Here is a 21,897-nt window from a genome sequence, read left to right on the forward strand (position 1 = left end):
TGCCTCACAGTCTAAGGTAACAAGCCATATTGAACCAGAAATCATGATTCTTTTTGAACATTTTTTATTTACTGTGAGCTTGGAAGTATCTGCCAAACTTGTTCAAATACTTGGCAATTCAGAAAGATATTATGCAACAGTGATGCTACTGTTCTATTATGTTATATCCTAATCATGATGAAGTTCTCATATATTTTTCTAACTCACGTTAAGCTTATCCTGCATCTTAGTATTGCCTCTGTATCTACAAACAACTGTTTCCATTTGATAGCCAAAAAAAAAAAAAGACTAAAGCTATGTTTTATTTGCTGTCTCTCAGCACACATATAAAAGTGTTAAGTAGAACCTAGTACAAAAGGAGTTACTCATATTTCTTAGATGTTTTGTAACATATAATTTGGGAGCCATGAATACTAACTGGTATTCAGTAGATATAAATAAGTTAGTTTGTTGGATCATTATTTTTATTGAATCCTTTTGGAAGCGGTTCACTATAACCAAAAGAAGGTAGATAGTTTAAGTAATTTTAGAATACATATTGTTCATTTTCGACTATAAATTAACAATATGAATTGATTTAAATGGACATTTCAGTCATTGATTCTAAAATCTGAACTAATACAAGAGATGGAATTCAGCTGCCCAAGCAAGCTTCTGGGGTTTGATTATTCAACTGATTAAGATGCTATTTGTCAACTCTAGTTTACCACCCCTTTTAATTATATAGATAATCAAACTAAGAACTGCTAATTCTGTCTCCTATTAATTGATTGTAATTACCTACAGATTAAAACTGCATGTGCAATTAACTCAAAGAATTAATAGATAGAAGGGAATTGATAAAAGGGAAACAGAACGAGCTTGGCATAAAAGAGGCTCTAGGGACAACAGGCCTGCTGAAACCAGTGGTGTCTTGGGCTCTGTCAAGTCCTCATAAAGATACACCACACTTGCCTCTGGACTTCTCTGGCTCTATCAGAGGCAGTTGCATAGATTATTTCCTGTGAACGTTTGGTTTCTTTGTTGACTGAAACAATATATTTGAAAGGTTTAAAATCCTATTGTCTTTGGGTTTTGTGCTGATATTCAGACAATTTGGACAAATCTATCAATTTGCAATATGGAGGAAATGCTTGTCACTACAAAGATCACAGAAAAGTGGTGAATGTTTTACCTAGTTAGAGATCCTTCCTTCCTCCCTCCTTTCCCTTGTTCCTTTCCTCATTTTCTTGGCAATATCACCAGATACAATCTTACCAGTTTTCTGTGACTCATCTAAATAATTTGTTTCTAAAGTAATTATGCTTATTAGATTTTGAAAATCCCTCTCATCTGTGTAAATAATTGGCTCATTGTTAACTGCATAAATTTGAATGAAAATGGGAAATAAAAAGCCACCCCCAACTCATATGTATTTAAAAACGATTACCATTATAAACATCAAGATAAATATCAAGAGAGGGAAGATGGTCTGGTGAAAAAAATATTTGGTCCTGAAAAAAAGAATTTTAAAAATCCCTTTTTAAAGACTCTTCCATTTTTTCAGATGTTTATATCAGTTGTATTACATGGGGCCTTTCACTCTCAGCAGTTTCCTGAGTGGCCTTTCACCCAATACCAAGTCAGTGCAGTAGCATATACTAAACATATGCTTGGGGCACAGCACTGTATTCAATATTATGGAGAATACAAAGCAAGTTAAAGACTCTCAAGTCTAGATAGGGAGATGAGATCTGAAGAAGACAACAAAATAACATGAACTAGTGGTATAATAAAGTTTTTCAAAGAGTCTAAATAAGTATTGAGGAAACACAAGGACACAAAGACATCAGTATGGATATTTAACAATTTTTTTAATGTTCAGAATTAGCTAATAACTCCTTGTTAATCTGATGGGATATTTTGGTTTCTTTCCAAATTTTGCTATTGTATTTTCCCCAGATTTGTTTAATCTCAGAGTATTTTATTTTGTCCTGCTGGCTGGTAAACTGGGAGTTCTAACAAGATTTCTTATTTTTTCACCTATCAATATACAGCCTACTCTTGCTTCCCCCCCCCCCCCCTTAGATTTCAGAATCTTAATTTCTCTTTGGCATTATCTGTGAAGCTTGTTGGCTCTGTGAAGGGTTTGTGAAGATTTAGTCTGATGTATGACTTTGGTCTTCTTCAAACTATCAGCTTATAACTTTCGACTGACTTTGTGGAATAAATTGGAATTTGTTGCGTGTCACCTTCTGTGCTTAGCTTCTGAGGAGGAGTCATTAGTATAGATCAGTGTGTGAATGATTACCTTGAGGATTTTAGTGGAGGCTTTACTGCTTCCTGAAGTGGAAAAGTTATAGCTATATTTTCTAGTGTGATACCTGTATACTGGAGAAAATAATGTATGGCCTTCTTGATTATATGAGTCTGTTTTGTGGGTAAACAAGATAAAATATTTGAAATGCTCTGGAATCTCTTGGAAAATAAGTCATATAGCATTTAGTTTCATTTGAGGTTGGGCTCTTCAGTGATCAGGAAGATTCCCTTTTGCCTGTGAGATTTAACCTTGTGAGGCTAATTCTAGTTCACCAGTGTTTACATAGTAACTTTAATCACATTGCTAATGAACCAGAATCACAGAGCAATTCCAAGTAAGATATTGTCCTTGCCCTGGAGGAGTTTATACATTTAAAAAGGAGATTGGAAAGAGATGCTCTGTTATCTAAAATAGTGAGAACATTTATTGTAGAAGTTCATTGAAGGAAGTGGGCGAAATAGGGATAGTGCTAGTAAATTGAGAAATGCTTCAAATTAGTCAAAAAAGCTTCATAAGAAATGTGGGGTATACACATCTCTAACGCTCTTATGCTATCCTCTAACGCTCTTATGCATATCCCCCTGGGTTTATGAAAGTCCCCAGTAAAGGATGACGTGTATGGCCTTTCCTTTGCTATCCTCTTCTCAGATACTAATCTTTTCAGATTCTCTATGATCTACCCATTATTGGCATTCGCTTCCATTAAAGATATTCATTTCTTCATATTGGGTTGTGATTGAGATACATAATTTGTTATGGTGCCTCTCCTAGAGATTTTTCCTTTTTGATAGAGGGCAGAGACTGACTGAAATTGAGGAAATATATGTAAAATTAAGATGGGGTAGGATATGTGTGTGTATATTGATTAGAATGTCTCTGAGATAATATCACATTTTTATTATTTTATGTTACTACTCTACCTCCCTATATATAGGACACTTAACTTATGGTCCTATAAATAAATTGAAGCAATGAAATGAGAGAATACATTCCTTCTGATTTTTCTCTAAATTTATATGAAATTAACTGGTCCATGGAGGACTCTATTAAATTAAAAATTTCAGGAAAGAAGATATGTATATGAATGAGTATTAGAAAGAAAATTGGAAATGTAAAAATAGATTGATTCATTTGGATGGCAGGATTAAATTGTATTTCTGAGAAATAAGTGGACAAATAAATCTGAAATCTCCTCTTCATTAAAAAATTTTGTGCAGAAATCCCACATAACTACCATGAGACAGAAGAAATATGTGGGCATGTACTGGCTAACCTTTTGCTCTTCCAACCTATTTACCTTAAATACTTTCAATAATTTTATTTACTTCACAATATCAAAACTAGCACCTTGATAATAATTTTGAATTCTCTTTTAAAGTGCTTATGTAACAGGGAGAGGAGGTTTTCTTTTGTTTTCATAAGTGCTATTCACAAATCTGATTTTGCTTTAAGCCTCCCTTAAAAAAGAAGTCAGTGTTCTTGAAGAGAAGAATCAAAAGAATGAACTTATTAGTTTTCTGATGGGCACACTGTATGTAATAAAAACACGAGAGCTTTACTGTGTGAGGAAGCCCATTAACTGAAGCCTCTATGCGGTGCTATCACTTCCTCATCTTGTTATGGTAGATGAAAAGATGTGATTTTAATACAGAATAGTGGGGCCATAAAGATGATTTACGTTCCTCTTTGTAACACTAAGCAGTATGATCAGTGTGTACTTTTCCTGGATAAATATTCTTTTAACCTGCATTGATATTTCCAACAGACAGAGCGTTCTATGATTGGAGAGGAGTAGTGTCTAAAAGGTTTTCCTGTTTGACTCATGACTCCAGTTGGCCTAGTTTCTCTGGATCATCGTCAGTATTTCAGGATTATTGTAGTGTAAGTATTTGTAAAACCGGACATAGAGTTGCATTACCATTTTTCTAGCAAATGATTGAATTCATTTTGATATAACATGTAAGATGTTACTATGGGCATATTTCATTCCTAAAATGATTCCCCATTGAAATTCATCTTTTTTCTGAAGCAGTGCTTTTGTTCTGTTGTCTTATTTTGTGTAAATCTTGCTGATCACCTTAACTCCTAAATATGTATATTAGTTTTTGTTTGAAGAGTGGTAATAGCCAAAGTGATCATCACAGTGGTTTGCCCTAAATGTGATAGCGACTATTTTTGTAATGGTACCTAGACTATCAAGAAAATACAGTGGAAGCCAGTGGAGAATAAAGATGTTTGTTAGGAGTGTGGCACTAAGAGGACTTAACAATCCAAGGACAATGTCACGACCACATACTAATGGTTTTGTGAGTGAGGGCTCTCCAAACTGGGGCGTGAGAATCTATGACTTGAAGATGGAATCAGGACTTCACATTAAGTTCACCTGCTCATCAGGGCAAGTTCTGAGATGTCTCTATGTAAATACAGTAAGTCCCCTACATATGAACCTCCGAGTTGCGAACTTTCAAAGATGCAAATGTGTGTTCACATGTCCAATCACGTAAGTTAGTTCACGTGTCTGGCATACATTGTTACATGCGTGCGTCCTGTACGAGTGGTTGTGCTTTTGTGTATTTTATTGTGTAGTACTGTGTAGAGTACAGTAGTATAGTATGTTTATTTCAATCCCAGGATGTCCAGAAGCAAGCGTAAAAGCAGCAGTATGTATTGTACTGTTCTTTTCAAGGTACTGTACTATAAGATTAAAAATGTTTTCTTTATTTTTTGTGTTTTTTATGTATTATTTGTGTGAAAAGTACTATTACAGTACAGTAGTATATAGCTAACTGTGTTAGTTGGGTACCTAGGCTGACTTTGTTGGACTTACGAACAAATTGGACTTAACGAACGTGCTCTCGGAACGGAACTTGTTCGTGTGTAGGTGACTTACTGTAGTAGAAGCAACTCATGTGATTCTGAAATCTTTAGCAATGATTTCTTAAAAGAGTGCAAAATGCCATTCTATAATATTTGTGTCTCACGGTGTCTGTATAGATGTCTGGAATTTTTACATCTCCTATGTGTTCTGCTCTGTATGTGAATGTGTCTGTCTCATTTTCCTTTTCTTTCCTCTTTTTATATCATGAATTATTTTTCCTTTCGACTTGTGATTTGTATTAGTATTCTTGGGCTGCCATAACACAATACCACAGACTGGGTGGCTTAAACAACAGACATTTATTTCTCAAAGTCCTGAAGGCTGGAAGTCCAAAATCAAGGTGCCAGTACGGCTGTTTTCTCCTGGGGCCTCTCTCTCCTTGGCTAGCAGAAAGCTGCCTCCTTTCTGTGTCCTCACATGGCCTTTCCAGTGTGTGTTTCTAGTGCCTCCCTCTCTTCTTATAAGGATGCTGGTCATATTGGATTAGTGCCCTTACCCATATGACCTCATTTAACCTAATTACCTCTCTAAGGGTCGCATCTCCAAATACAGTCACACTGGGGCTTAAGGAGTCATATGAATTGTGGGGAGACACAGTTCAGTCCATACACCATTAGAGAGCTGATAACAATTATTTTTCTTATCTACTGGATAGTTCGTTATCTAGTATTTTTAAAAATCTTGAGTTTTTATATTTTTTCTGTAAACCAAAACTTTTGAATCACATCATATTTAACTTCTGCTGCTAAATTCTTTGTGAGTAAATATACTAAAACTAAATCATTGCATCCCTGTTTTAGATAAGGGTATTATACAAACATTATTAAGGAAAATTATATGAATTTAGATGAGGAAATTATATGAATATTGTTTAGTGAAATTCAAAGTCTTCGTAATCTACTATTTTCAGAACATAGTAATTAATTACAGAATAGACAGTTACCTCCAGCTAATTGGATGTCTATTGCTAATTCATACATGTCCTTAGCAAAAGTAACACCCATAAAAGGCTGTTTTCATTTTCATTTTCCAGTAAAGGTGAATAAATGAACTACTGCTTACCCTGTTTTACACTAATCATTTAGAGATTGCTCCTAGCTGTGTGAAGAAGTACATTTAAACATATTTCTTTGGGGAATAAGTTGGGCAAGAGTAGACATGACTGTGGAGAGCTCCAGATGCAAGACTGGGGAATTGCCCACGGGGGAATTAGGAGTACAAAGAGCTACTAACCATGGCTTTGGCATAATAGATGGTGCTTTGGGTATGTGTACCTGTCTAAAGAAATTTGGGGTGGACTAGAGTGGAGACTGGGTGAGCATTAATAGGCCTTTTGCCTCAGTCCAGTTAGAGGTTTATCTTACTCTTGCAAACCCACTATGTTGGGGGCGGGGTGTGAATGGATAAGAGGGGATAAGATTCAAACCTTCAGATTTCTTTCCTGCAGCTCACTGCATCTTTAATTTTCACCATTGAAAGTCTAATTTATTTATTTATTTATTAAGGATTCCCCTTTCATTTATCCTTTAAAATAATAACAGTACTAGAAGGGATCAAATATCGAGTTCTAAGTTCATCTTTTCTGCCATTTTTTTTATTGTGGTAAAATACACATAACATAAAATTTACCATTTTAACATTTTAGGTGTACAGTTTGGTGGCGTTAAGTACACCCACATTGCTGTGTAACTATTACCACCATCCGTCTCCAGAACCTTTTTATCTTTCCAAACTAAAACTCTGTACCCAGTAAACACTAATTCCTTGTTCTTCCCTTCCCCACCATCCTCTGGCAACAAGTATTTTACTTTTTCTTTTGGGGCTGGCTCATCTCACTTATAATGTCTTCAAGGTTCATCCATGCTGTAGCATGTGTCAAAATTTCCTTCTTTTTTAAAAAGGCTGAATAATATTCTATCGAATATATATGCCATATTTTGTTTATCCATTCATCTGTTGGTGGACACTTGGATTATTTCCACAATTTGGATATTGTGAATAATGCCACTATGAACAAGGGTGTAGAACTATTGTTTGAACCCTTTCTTTTTCTTTTTTTGGATATATACCCAGAAGTGGAATTGCTGGACCATATTGTATTCCTATATTTAATATTTTGAGGAATCATCATATTATTCTGCAGAGTGGTTGCACCATTTTACATTCCCTCTAGCAATGCACAAGTGCTCCAATTTCTCCACATTTTCATCAGCACTTATTATATTTCTGTTTTCTTAATAGCCATCTTAATGGGTGTGAAGTGTTAAGTAATCTTGATATGAGTTTGTTCAATCAGGTCCAGAAGACAAAAGTAACTAGGAAAGTTGAGAATGTAGAAAGAAGTTTGCATTGTTAAAAGAGGAAAGAAGACAGGGTGCAGAAAACCCTGTATTTGATTTTGTAGGAGGAGAGAAAAATATAACATATTTTGCTTTCAAAACACTCTCGATACCTTAGCTAATCATCAAAATTTTAATTTGCTCAAATAAGAAAGTCACTGTGGATATGCTTTCTTTAGGCTAAAAGAAAATATCCCTTTTAAGCCAGAGTTTCTGTTTTCTTTTTGAAGTATTTTGAATCCTATATGTTTTTAGTTCTAATTAAATAATACAATAATGTTATATGTCTTTAGTTTTAATGTTTCATTTCTGCAACTGCCGACTTATCATATTAGAATTGTATTCGAATTCCCAGTTATTTTAAACAGTGGCATATAGCCCCCTGAAACTTCTTTACATGAAGTTAAAGAAACTGCATTCCTAAGAAAAAGTTACTAATTCTACTTTTTATGATCTCTGAAGTCCTGAGACATTTGTAGCCTTAATTATCTTGAAAGATAACATTTATCCAAAGTAAGTGAGCACCTGTGAATATGATCCCTTGCATAATATAAAAATATAGTATTACATTTCAATAATATAGGAAACACCACCCATCTCCAACTTTGTTGTTGCAATTTCATTTCATAACTCTTCTTTACAAGGTTTTCTAACTTTATGATAATGTATGAAGCACTCTGGAAAACCACAACCTGAAGGACTGTAGGTGTGAAAAACAACTCTGGTATTTATCAAAATTCTGAGGTGCAAAATTTAGTGTCAATAGTGCTCTTAAAAAAGCTAGGATGAAAGCAAATATTGACAGAACTTTGTATAAGAAGTTAATTTCTATCTAATATTTATGAACATATAGAGTAAAAACTTTTATTCATTAGTCATCAGTAAGGCAAAACTCTCCCCTGTGAGTGGCTAACTCACAACTCTGTTGCAGTGGCTCTGGGATCAGAAGGTTCCCTGACGGGAACTCTGCCATTTGGTGACCCCTAGAATGAGGATGAGATGACAAGCAAGGGACTGCCCAAGCATGCATGCTTGCATACTTATTGTGGTGGTGACAGGGTTCAGGGATGGAGGATCAGAGGGGAAAGAACAGTTGTGGTTGTCTGAATGGGAGGGCAGAGTGCATTTCAGGAAGTGAAAGAAGTTGAGTGTGGCAAAAGTATAGCATTCAAGAGGGCAAGTGGCAAGAAATGAAACAAAATTTAAGCAAGTTCCATCGTCATGAAGTGCCTTCCTTGTAGGAAGACATTTGATCCCTTTATTTTCTTAATCTTGGATGGAATTTGCCTAACCTTGACACTAGGAAGTAGAGATTACAAGGAAATAGAACTTGGTTTAATACCTAGTTGCATTATACATTGTTTCGTGTTTCAAAGAATGCACTGTGAGTCCTCTGGGCATTTGGATCTCCCTCCTTTCAAGGAGAACAAGTCCTATATGAGAGAAGAAACCAAGAGTCACTTGTCCTGTTTTTAAACATACTTATAGATTCAGCTCATAAACAAAACAAAAAATTATTAGTTTTGCAGAAACATATTTTTAGAAATGAAAAAAGAAATTCCATATATAACATTATGCTTCACATTAGCTTAATTTTGACCATGAAATGGGTAGACTAGATTTTAATGAAATTTCTTATCACTCTTCTCTGGAGAATTTTCTTGAGCCATTTTGGGAAAAGAAAACTGTAAGAATCTAGGGGGATATTCTTCTCTTAACTTGGAAATTTAGATATTTTTGTGTGATTCTTTACCAAATTATGCTGTCAGAAGACTGTGGGCATTCACTTGATTTTAGTACATAATAAAAAATAGTAAATTAACTTATAATATGTAAAATATCTTTGCTCATTTTTTTCTCCTCCATCACATTTTCTTCTCTCTGCTCTTTTCTTTCCCTCCACACATTTGAGAGGTATTGTAATCATTTTCATACTCATGATTTTCTCCTCTTGTGGGTTGCATTTGATAAAAAATGTCATCTGATTTGATTTTCTGATATTTCGAAGAATTAACACAAATCATTATGACTGTTAAATTTAAAATTTCTATTTATTCAAATGATTTCCTAAATTTTAAAAAATCATTTTGGGTATCAATGAAATTACATTTTGAAAATTCTGTTCTTACAGAATTAGGCTTGGGTTTAATTTAAGCCTTGAGTTAACTACGTGACTATGATTTTTTGACATACTGAAGAGCATTCCAACAGTTTACTCTTATCTGATCTTTTGTTTGTTTTGGTACTATTACAAGCAGTGATGTCTAATGCTGTACATTATCTTCAAACTTCACATTTTAATTTTGAAATGCATATGTATTTTCCTATGAAATATAAAATTTTGAATCTTTGTGAAAGAATGATATATTTATTTTGATATATACATATAGGTAAAACTATTATTTTTTTAACGTATATAGTTGCAGTTAAAACCCCACATTTTAATAGTTATATTGCCTTGTAGCAATATTATCTGAGCCTGACATTTTTATATATTTTATATGGGCCTAGGTATTTTATAATCATCATTTATTTTATTTTTATTAAATCTTTCCTTCTAGATAAAAATTTCTACTGTTGCCTTAATTAAAGTACTTTTTGGGAAAATAAAGAGGTACTCCATTGCAGAATTCCTTTAGCAATAAATAGGTTAAGATGTATAGACCAACAACAAATTGGTCAAGACATATATATTTAAAACTATTCTCACAAAGTTTTAAAAGAAAGCACTCTTGGTGATTGCAAGATTTGGATTATAATGTTACTTAGGCTTACCAATGTACCATCATTTAAACAGCTCACAATACCGTTTACACTAAATGATATTCAAAAGTGGAAGGTTAGGTAAATAAACAGGATAATTTTAAATTTGTATTTTTGGATCAATATATTTTTATAGAGAAAAATCTTGATCTATACTTCTTTATCATAAAAGACCACTGGATTTTTAGTTTCGTAAGTAACTTCACAATCTTTCTTTACTGTAGAAGCCAAAAGATTCAATCAAATTCTGTCAATCATGTTGCCCCTTTATTCTGAGATGTCCTCGTGTGGGAAAGGTATTTGAGGGACACTAGGCCCATGGGCATTAGTAACAGTGCTCGTCGTAGTTCTAGTTTTATAATAACCTCCAGTCAACATGCACATTCTTTCTGAGATAAGCTGGAGTGTGATTGTTACCAAAACCTGGATGAAAGAATGAAAAGCTGGATGCAAAGAACATTGGAGCAGATATTAGGTTAAGGGAGTGAACAGACTGTGCCTACCCTGGGGAATCCCCCCACCCCCACCCTTCTGGGAAGCTAGGTACGCTTGTTCTCTAGGAAAGGGAACATTAACTAAATTTCTTAAAAAGTAATGAAAGAGAACAAACTGTAAAAAGGCAGCCAAAAAAGGCAAACATCTGTTACTGAACATGTCTCACTTGACTTCCTTTTAATGTTCTTAGGAATAAATTTATGAACTAGGAAAGGTTCAGCACTAATTAGATTGTTTTCATCAAACAAAATGCACCAGACATGGATGTTGAATATGAATGAAAACTTCAGTAGTAATAATAAGTAGGCATAGAAAGTGCCAGGAGACATAGAAAGTGCCAGGAGACATAAACATCCTGGGTTATGGCCACAGGCTTTGGATAATGCTATGGCTGTTAATATTGCATTGACTTAGATTTGTTGTGATATGCTTTTTTAAATGATCAGAGAAATATGTCTGAAAAGTCAAGTGTATTCATTAAACAGTAGATGGATTAGGTGCAAAATTTTCTCTTCAATTATACTCATTTAGGCTAATGAGATGTTAGAATGAATTGGAATAACTAATACAGAGGTACTCAAAGGCAAAGTTTTTTAGTAAGAGCAGCAGCAGTGGTGATAGTTGTAGCTTGTCGTAGGTGTGGAGATCCATGCTTTATTCAGAACTCTTGGGACCAGCCATATTTGGGAATCAGAAAATTTCAAACTTTAGAGAGGTAAAAAGAAAAGTAGATCTGTAATCAAACCTGTAATCAAAGCATGGTAATATTTTGTAGTAAATCATATGAATATTCTCATTAAGTGGGAGATACAGGCTGCTATATAGGTCATTTGTTTGTTGGTTCTGGTTAGGTTTTGACACCAAAGGTTAGGTGAGTTAAATTCTCCCCTCCATATGTGTTATGAAAAATTTGTTGGTTTTCAAAGCTTTCTGGATTTCTGAGTTATAAATAAGGAATCATAGGCTTATAGTAGTAATAGTGATAGCAAAAGTAATAGTAGTGGTGGTCATAGTAGATAAAGGTGATGGGGAAGATAAGGAGATAAGGACAGACAGACAGACACACACACACACACACACACAAATATATATATACACACTGTGAAAATAAATAAAGGGAACCTCATTTAAAATGGAGCCATGCAGCCTGAGGGGGAACTCTCATGTGTATACCACTCTTTGCACTTGCATAACCAGCAGGAAGAAGGAAGGTAAGAATTGTTTTGACAAGGGAAGACATTAATCACAGGGGAATTTTATCTCCTGCTTTTCAGAAAAAGAAGGAAGGTCCCCCACAACCTCAAGCTCTTGCTCTTCTCCAATGAACTTTTGTTCAAAACAGCCCTTCTTTATTTCCTCCTAACACCTACTCAAAAGCCAGACCCCTCTCCTTTATTTTTCAGACTTGCCTGTGATTCACCATAGCTTGTCTGTCCCAAATTGCAATTCTCTGCTATTCCCGAATAAACCCATTTTGTGGGTAAAATAACTGGCTATTTTATTTTTAAGGTTGAAAACATACACACACACATTATTAGTTCTATAAGGAAAATACCATGATCGTATATTCATTGTTATTGATACTTGATGCAAGACATGTCCTGGAATTAACTGCAGAATGTCCATGTTTATGTGATTCCCAATAGCAGAATCAGGCAGATGTGATTATATATCTCTGATAGATGCTACTCCCTGTGATTGTTCTTCCCCGAACCCCACCTAAAGGAACACCACTACTTTTATTTTTTCAGAGTGCATCATGAATCTCTTTACTGGTTTATTACTGGCCTTCCTCACTAAATGTAGGTTCCATAAGGCTGAGGACATTTTAGATCACCAGTGCAACCCCAGTGCCTAGAATGGTTTCTGTCATAAACTAGAGGTTTAGAAAATATTTGTTGAATAAATGAATAATAGGCTATTTGACATTTCCCCAAGTGGAACACATAAGAGACCCAAGGTTCCAAAGCAGTGAAAAACACAACCATGATAATATTATTAAGAAGAGGAAAAAGAAAAAAAAGATGATTTAAGGATGTTGCATTAATTTTTTTTTTTTTTTTCTGTATTGACTGAAAGAGTTGTACGATCCTTAATTCTTTGCCCTGAAATGGACTTTTTGGCCCATTCCTCTTCTCTGGAATCCGTGGCCATTCTCATTTTGTCACACAGTTCTCCTGTTGGGTTCTTTTTTTCTTTTTTCTAACCTCCTCCAACAGTCTCATTAGAAGATCCCTTTGAGTCTGCAGACAGGATGGGTTTCATTGGCTGTCTGGAGAGGACCAAACAAATCCATCCCAAGGGCACAAACTCAAAACTCTGAGTTGTAGGAGATCTGGTGATGAAGACTAGGTTGCAGATGGTGAAATCTGGTTGGTAGGAATCAGGAGGCCACACACACTCCCATTCAGTTGTTGTGTTAGGAGAGTATCAGAGGACGATGATCCTCTCAGCCACACAAGGCTGCTTCAGGGTTCTGTCTGCAGTGATTGATTCCTAATCTGACTCCAGTTGTATCCTTGAACCAGACACATAGGACAACTTTTAAACTCAAATTATTTTAGGTCTTTGTGTTCTTCCTTCTCTGTTCTCCCTGTACTGTTACCACATAATTATGACCATCCTATAAAGCCTTTAACATCTGCTTTTTACCACGTGTTAAAATAATTTTTATAAATATGCTCGTAATACCTATATTTTGAAGGAAACACAGATGAGCCAAAAATGAGAAAATCAACCATACTTATTATAGCAACAATGCTTTATAACCTTATTTTTTTCACTCAAAAATATATTCTGAGCATCTTTTCTTATTAACATATTTTCTTTAATATTAAATAACTCATTTTTGGTTATCTTGGCAATTGACAATGCTTTAATGGAATGCAGTGCATTATATTTGTAATTAAATCTTGGTGCATATTCTAAATTTCCTTAGGATAAATTCCTTGTAGTGGAGTTGCTGGTATGCTTCCCCCTTTTGCTTTGTTTTTTATTATATACTGTTAATTTTTCCTCCAAAGAAGTGTTGCTTTTAGATTTTCACGTAGATTTCCACTGCTTCTTATTCCTCAAAAACAAAAGTACACAAAGAAAAAGCAAACCAATAACCAACTAAAATTAGATAATTCTCTGCAGGTTTAGTTAGGCCCTCCCGACTCCATGGGTCAATAGCATTGTTATCATCCAGGAACTTGTTAAAAATTTAGCTTTCAGGACCCACCCCAAATGTATTGAATCAGAATCTGTATTTGAATAAGATCAGTAGTGATTTATAAGCATATAAAAATTTGAGAAACACTATTTTAGACAATTCCCCGTAATATTTTGCCTTTTAAGTGAGCTTTTGATAAGTAGTGACAGTCTGTACAATGTAATTGTTTTCCTGACAAATACCTGAAGTACAGATACTCTATGCTGAATTTAGTCATGTGGTGGGATAGGAATGTGGTTTATTGTGAACGTTGACGAGTGAGATTATAACTGATCAAAGATATCAGAAACACATTTTCAAGTAATGAAATAGAACTACAGTGAATGTCAAAATTGGCCTGGGAAAATATGCCAGCTATTTTGATAATACAGCTTTCACCCAAATAAAATAATCTGGACAATTTCAATAAGCTGATATATCATCCAAGTATATCCTGAGTCTCTAGGAATTGGATCTTAGTGATTTATAAGAGCATAAAGTTTGATAAGCACTGTTTTATGTAATTCCCCATAAACATGCTCCAAACAAGGAGAAATAGTCAAGTTGTAGTTAGGGGGCTGGGACAGCTTTTGACCACCCCCACCATGCATCTGATTGGCTGTTCTAAGTCCCATTATGATTAAGTTCTACTGACTCCCTACAAAATCATTGGAGATTTTCTAAAAGAAATGAGTGGAAAACAAAATTGCTGAGTGCCAATCAATTAAAAAAATTAATGTAAACTCTAATGCTGTCTTTGTTCACTGTATTCTATTTTCATAGATTAAAAATTTTCTACCTGTATTACCAATTTCACCTTCCGGATAGAGTAGTGTATTGAGTCTGAATGAATCCCAGTCACCTCCTTCCTACTTGTGTAATCAAGGTAAAGATATTAAACTTCTCAACTTCCTAAGGGAAAGTGAGAATTAAAGTATCTATTTTGCAGAGTCTTGGTGAATATTGAAGAACATGAACATAAAGCAGATAGTAGGTTCTAATTATTAGTTATAACAATTTATTAGTTCTGGGATGCAGTTCCAGATCTAGCACATAGTATATAAATCTTATGATGGTAACCAAACTCACTGTTTACAATGGTCTTACAGTTAAATAAATCCCAAACAAATGCACAAATGAAAAGGATTGAATTCAAAAGTTTAAAATTCTATCCAGTTTATAACCAAATTGTTTAATAATAAATTAATTACCTGGGAGGGTATGTTATATACAAAGGGGGAAACATATTCAAAATCAAATAAGCACCTTACATTCATTTGAGCATCAACTTTAATATCGATATGAACACAAGCACATTAAAATGTCCTCAAATTGTAAAACATGAACTCATTTCCTCATTTTGTTGTTTTAATTCTAGCTGATAAAAAAAATTAATCATATGTATTTATAGATTCATACACTTAAAATTTCAGAATAAGACAACACAATCCTGGCAGCAGCTGTTCCATTGCTTGGCATTCTTGAATTTTGAAGTTTCCAAGAACACATACAAACCACAGGAGAGATTTGGAGCCATGTAACCTCCTAGTAAGTTTTGATATATTGAATACTTGGGAAACCCATAGATTCCCAAGATCTTTTCATTCTTTTCTTTCTCGGGGGACAGATACTCATCTTAAACTCAAGGAATTTTTTTACCACACTATTCAAAAAATTTGTATTGTTTTATGTATCAATTATACAAAACAGTGTATTATTCATATACGTATCTATTTATAGCTCTGTATCTTAAAGAATAACACTAAAACAAATACCTGTAAAACTTAGGGAACAGAACTCAACGTGTCTTTTCTTTCCCTTCATATCCTGAAGAAACCAGTCTCCTTAATTTTACGTTAATTGTTCCCTTGCTTTTCTTTATAATTTAGCACATCTACACACATCTCTATTTAGTATTTTGCTTACTTTTACCTGTTTTTCACTTTATGTGTGTGGAATTATAATGTTTTCTCTCTCTCTCTTTGCCCAGAAATGTATTTTTTTTTAAATAAATTTATTTATTTATTTTTGGCTGAGTTGGGTCTTTGTTGCTGCCGCGGGCTTTCTCTAGCTGCGGTGAGCGGGGGCTACTCTTCGTTACGGTGCACGGGCTTCTTATTGCTGGCTTCTCGTTGCGGAGCACGGGCTCTAGGCACTTGGGCTTCAGTAGCTGTAGCACGCGGGCTCTAGAGCTGCAGGCTCAGTAGTTGTGGTGCACGGGCTTAGTTGCTCCGCGGCATGTGGGATCTTCCCGGACCAGGGCTCGAACCCGTGTACCCTGCATTGGCAGGCGGATTCTTAACCACTGTGCCACCAGGGAAGTCCCAGCAATGTATTTTTGAGAGCCATCAGTCTTCATAAATGTTAATCTGTGACCCCATGGTTCATTCATTTTCATGGATGCACAACATCCCATTGAATGAATACACTACAATTTAATTATCCTTTCTATTGCTGAGAGATATTTGCCTTTTTAAAAAGTTATGTCCTATTATGAACAATTCTGCTACATTCTTCTACAAGTGTTAGGTGCAAGAGTTTCTCTAGGGTAAGAATTCCCAGCATCAATATGAACCTGCATCCTGTTGCATTGAGAAGGGGTTATATAGATGCCAGAATATTGATCCCTTCAGCCTGGGAGGCAGGTGGACAGGGCCTGGGCAGTAGGAACTCCATAACTGATTATTAACTGCCTGAATAATTGATTGCCTCTAGCCACAAGCAGCCTGGAGTAGATTGGCTGTGCTGGCCAGTGGGCGTATATTCAGTGTTACCAGGCAATATAGAGAACAGTTTTCTACTCCTAGAAACAGTTTATGAGAGTCTGCATTGCTTCATATGCTTGGTAACACTTAATAATATGTCAAAATTTTAACCTTTTCCAATTTGGAAGATATGAAATATTTCTTTGAGATTTTAATTTGCATTTCCCTAATGACAAATCAGGCTGAGAATTTTTTTTCACATATTTCTGGGCCACGATTATTTCTTTTTTGTGAACATCATACAGTTGTATTTTCAAAAATATATTTAGATGCATTTATACCCCTTCTGTTCTGTGTTCTCTATTTGTTCTTTCTATTTTGTCCTTTTTTTTCTCTTTTGCTCCTTTGTCTATTTTGGAAATTGATTGACATGTTTTCCCCTCTTGTTCCATTTTTCCTAGTTCTAGTTTTCCTTGTACTAGTTTTGTACTAGTACATTGTACAAACTAGCATTGTACTAGTTTTCCTTGTTCTCGTTTGACCTTTATGTTCTTTTTTTACTTTTTATAAGTGGTTAACCTATGGATTTTAATACATACTTTTAAAGTATATTTATCCTTTTCCCACCTCATACAGAAATCTTAGATTGCCTTAACTACCAGAGTTTAATTCTCTTATTATTTTCACTATTTTTAACTTCACAAATTAGAAACCATTATTTTGTTTTCTACCTCCTTGTCTGTTTAGGTTTACCTACATGCTTACCAATTTTTTTTTTTACCTGCCCTTATATCTAGCATCACAGGCTATAGGATGATTTTCCTTCTTGAATTACATCCTTTAGAAGTACCTTTAGTAAGGGTCAGGTGGCAGAAAACTTCTGTTTATATCTATTTTTTCCTCCTCAATAATACATTCTCAGAATCTTGAAGTTATCTTTCCCCTGTTTTCTGGCTGCCACTGTTGCTGTTGAAAAATCAGATGTTTGTCCAGTTGTCTTTCCTTTGTGAGTAATCTCTCTTCTCTACTTCTAAGGACTTCTTTTCATTGTTCTGCTGTTTTATTATGAGATGTGTAAGTGTGTTTTTCTTTCTATTTATTCTGCTTGGTTTCTGTTTGGCTTCCTAACTATGAAAGTCAGTGTCTTTCAGCATTCTGGAAAAAAATCTCTGTCACTATCTCTTTAAATGCTTTTTTTCTTCCATTTTTTTCTTTATAAGCTCTGCTTAAAACTTTTTCTAAAACTCTCCTTACACATATGTTGTCTTCCATTTAATTGTCACTCTTTGTCTTTTTTTCCACTTTTTCACATTTTCCATCTCTTTGTCTCTTATTGCTATATCCTGGGTCTTATTTTCCCTCCTGATTCCTCTTTTATGTGTTTTCTTTTTGTGTGTCCATTCTTTTTTTTTTTTGCTACTCGTTGAGTTTCCAATTATTCCAATTATTATATTTTTCATTTTTAGAATGTCTAGTTGTTACTTTTCAAATCAGCTTGTCAGCTTTGAAAATTTTTGGTTACTTTAACATATTTCTCTAAACATATAGAAACGGAAGCTCATTCTTATTTTATATTCTGTATACCTTAGTTTCAGTACTGGAGTCTTTGAGTTTCTGAATGTGTAGTTTGTTGTTTCTTCTGATGCTTTGATTGCTTATTTTCTTATGTTTGATGATTTTCTGACTGTGAGCTCATTTTTCTTGGTATTTTATTGTGAGAATTCTTTGAAACCTGAATTTAAACTGCATTCTTCTAAAAATGATTGATATTAGCTTTTACTGGGTACTCTTTCAGTGCACTACCAACCTGGGACCACTTTGTTCTTAATTTTTTGCTTTTCTTTGATAGGATGTGTTTACGGAATTGCCTATAGTGTGAAGTCAGGCCCCAAATCCATATGAATGAAGTCTTATCCTGAAAAATTCTTATGAGTGACTTTTTCTCCTCTCCACCCAGAGGCAAGGCCATGACAGACAAGTGGTCTCATGCTATCTCTTTCTCCTTCTGTTTCTACTTCTTTCTTTCTCTCCCCAGGGGAATTTTAAAATCCTGGTTTATATTCTAAGGATATTGCACTTCCAGTACCTAGGTTTTATGAGAGGTGTTCTCAGCTCTGATATTCCTTCATGCTCTGGGTTCCAGTGTTTGTCTCCCAACTTCAGGGCACGGGGCTCATTAGAACCCAGGTTCTAGGTTGTCTAAAATTTCCATGCCATCCCCAAGGCTAAGACAGGCTCCAGAACTCATACAACAGTAAATTCAACATTCTCGTTGTTTTCTACCAGAAAAGAGTTCTATTACTTTCCCTTCATTTCAGCTATGCATTTAAAATATATTTGATTTTTCGTTTTAGAATATGTGTTAGTATTATGCTGTGATTTGTTGCTATGAACGTGCTACTGGAAACAACAGCCCTGTTATGTCTTTTACAAATAGGTTCCAACCCTCAGAGGGACTTATAGTGGGATGTAAACTTCTCTGTCCAGCTCCCTCTTTCTCATCAGTCTTTGTATTGCCTCCTATGTGATACTTAAATTGCTAAATATCAAAGAGTTTTCATTTCCCTTGGAGGTTAAAGAAATTTTATCTAGTGATTGATAAAGGAAAAACCTATGTTTTGTTGGGCCACCTCCCTCAGTCTTGCCTAATTTGAAAGTTGAATGGCTTTTTGAGGTCATGGCTATTACACAGTGACCAGCATTACCTATGGTATTCCCTCCACTTCTCTTAAGAAATGTAAAAGAAATACCACACTTGAGAACACCTTCACAATGGGGCTTCTGTGGCTCCACAAGAAGATTTTGAGAAACTATGGGTTTCCTGGGCCTATCACAACTTCCTGGGTGTGGCTCTATGGCTGGAAAACCCTTCTGTGGTTTGTATGTGTTCTTAGAAGCTCTAAAATACAACAGTGTAAAGATAATGACTTGTGAAAAATTCCAAAATGATGTGTTTGGTGCCTTCTGGTTCTGCATGTGTGCAAGTTACTGACAGTTTTCTTTTTAAAACATTTCTTACACAAGAAGCAGTAGCGGTACAAGGAATGCAACTCACTGCTATTTCACAGAATGTGCTGGTGACATGACTGACTTCTGCTGGGGAAACACAAGTTTCAAGCCTGGCAGAAAAAGCTTTTCAGTTTATTTCACATGTTTTAATGTGCAATTTTTAATTTTATATGTATATGCTATCAGTGATTTTCTCTTCACAGTTATCTATTTTTAAAGAAACCTTTCATTTACCTTGAATGGTGTGTTTATATATGCTTCTGGTAGGGTCACAAAGCTGTTTAAAACTATGAAAATTTCTTGCTACTTAGAAAATCCCCTTTAACCACATTTTAGGGTAAGTATTGGAGGTGTAATGTGCCAATTATAGATTACCTTGTTATTGCAAACATATTGCAGAATTTCACACTAATAGTAGTAATATAGAAGTATGGCTAGCATTATGATGTGAAATGAAAGGCTTTCTTCCATATTTCATCTGTGGTTAATCAATGCAAGAATTTAATCATCAAACTATGAGAGAAATTAGCAGCATTGTCAAAAGGAAGAAATAAATTCCAGATGAGATTTGGAAAGAAGGGGGAATTGGTGGATTAGGTAGCTGCTTCTAAAAAGAAGCTTGAGATTTAATATTATGTGAATTATCAGAAGTTGGTGCCGGTTAAGTTGTGGGATTTGAGAAAATATGTGGGGGAAAGGAGTCTGAAAAAGGTTTGAAATAAATTCACACAGGTTGTTAAAAAAATTGGAAAATTTTGACATGAGTATTTAATAAGTGACTTACATCATTATCCAAGTATTTAGAATGTGTCGCTTCAAATGCATTGTCATGGAGAGACTAGGATCTTGAAGAAGTCTAGAGAAGCAGCTGGCAGCTGTGGAAAGAAGAAACATTTTGAGAGAGAATGGAATTGAAACATCAAGGCAGAATGGACTTGAGATTTTAATATATAAGTATGGAGAAAACTAAGACTTAGAAAAAAAAACCCCAGGACCCCTTAAAGAAAAGGACTGCTATTGACTTCACAAAAAGGTGACCAAACTCCCCCGCCACCACCGGTTTCTAATTATGGTAGGTAGGAAGAAAAAGACACAACAGAGGTAACTGGAAAAAAATCAGAGAACATTTTATTAAGAAAAAATCCTCAAGAATGTTTGTCTGAGACTGTTTTGCTTAGTGGCCTGATATTTGACACCTTTCATGGTGGAGAATATGAAAATCTCAGTTAGTCTGGCCAAGAAGGAAGCAGTTAAAAAAATTTAGTTGGCAAGTGTAAATAGTAGTATCACATAAGGACAGTGTGTTCCAAGCCAAGCACTTTGTTGTGTGCAAAAGTATGGACTACATAAGTTAAAAAATAATTTTTGTAGCCGTGAGTATTTTTTCTAGCCATGAATATGTGTCATGGAACATCTTGAGAGCAATATTTAAAATATAGGTGCTTCTTCTTGTTTTATTATCACCTACATGTTGCACATAAATTTTAAAAAGTACAGTATTATTTTTGAGGGTGAATGCTTTGAAAAATAAAACATGATCAGGGAATTCTAAAAGTGACAAATAGTTGAGAGGTGATGCAAGTTAATTCTCAAGGTTATTCTTGCATTCTAACATAACAGTAGAAGAAAAGTTAATCTTCAGTCTTAAACAATGAATGGCACGAAATACAAGTTTACATATACAAGTCAGACTGCATCCGAGAGAGCACTCACTATAGGACAGAGTGAAGCTTGTATTTAAAACAATCACTCTGCATCTTAAAACTGAGTATTTTTGCAATACAGATACAAATTTCTTCCACATTTCATCTTTACACTTTTTATATATCCTGAGATTTTATAGAAGAGACTTCTTTGGGTTCAGTTGCCAAATAATGGTTAAATACATATTAGCAACTTTATGTTTTTAAATAAATTTATTTATTTATATTTGGCTGTGTTGGGTCTTCATTGCTGTGCGTGGACTTTCTCTAGTTGTCGCGAGGGGGGCTGCTCTTGGTTGCAGTGCATGGGCTTTTCATTGTGGTGGCTTCTCTTGTTGCGGAGCGTGGGCTCTAGGTGTGTGGGCTTCAGTAGTTGTGGCACAAGGGCTCTAGAGTGCAGGCTCTGTAGTTATGGCGCACAGACTTAGTTGCTCTGTGGCATGTGGGATCTTCCCAGACCAGGGATTGAACCTACGTCCCCTGCATTGGTAGGCTGATTCTTGTTTTAAAAAA

At 35.0% G+C, this 21,897-nt stretch overlaps 1 protein-coding gene across 1 annotated transcript in view; it reads left to right on the forward strand.

The window, feature by feature from the left end:
- The window catches only part of IQCM (IQ motif containing M), a 346,741-nt gene that overhangs the window by 98,882 nt on the left and 225,962 nt on the right, over positions 1-21,897 (forward strand). Inside the window, 2 exon segments of the mRNA XM_073804676.1 lie at positions 1,460-1,469; positions 4,065-4,180. Of these exon segments, the coding sequence (XP_073660777.1) occupies positions 1,460-1,469; positions 4,065-4,180 (126 nt within the window).

Source organism: Tursiops truncatus, chromosome 5 (genome assembly GCF_011762595.2).
Source record: "Tursiops truncatus isolate mTurTru1 chromosome 5, mTurTru1.mat.Y, whole genome shotgun sequence".
Taxonomy (NCBI): Eukaryota; Metazoa; Chordata; class Mammalia; order Artiodactyla; family Delphinidae; genus Tursiops; species Tursiops truncatus.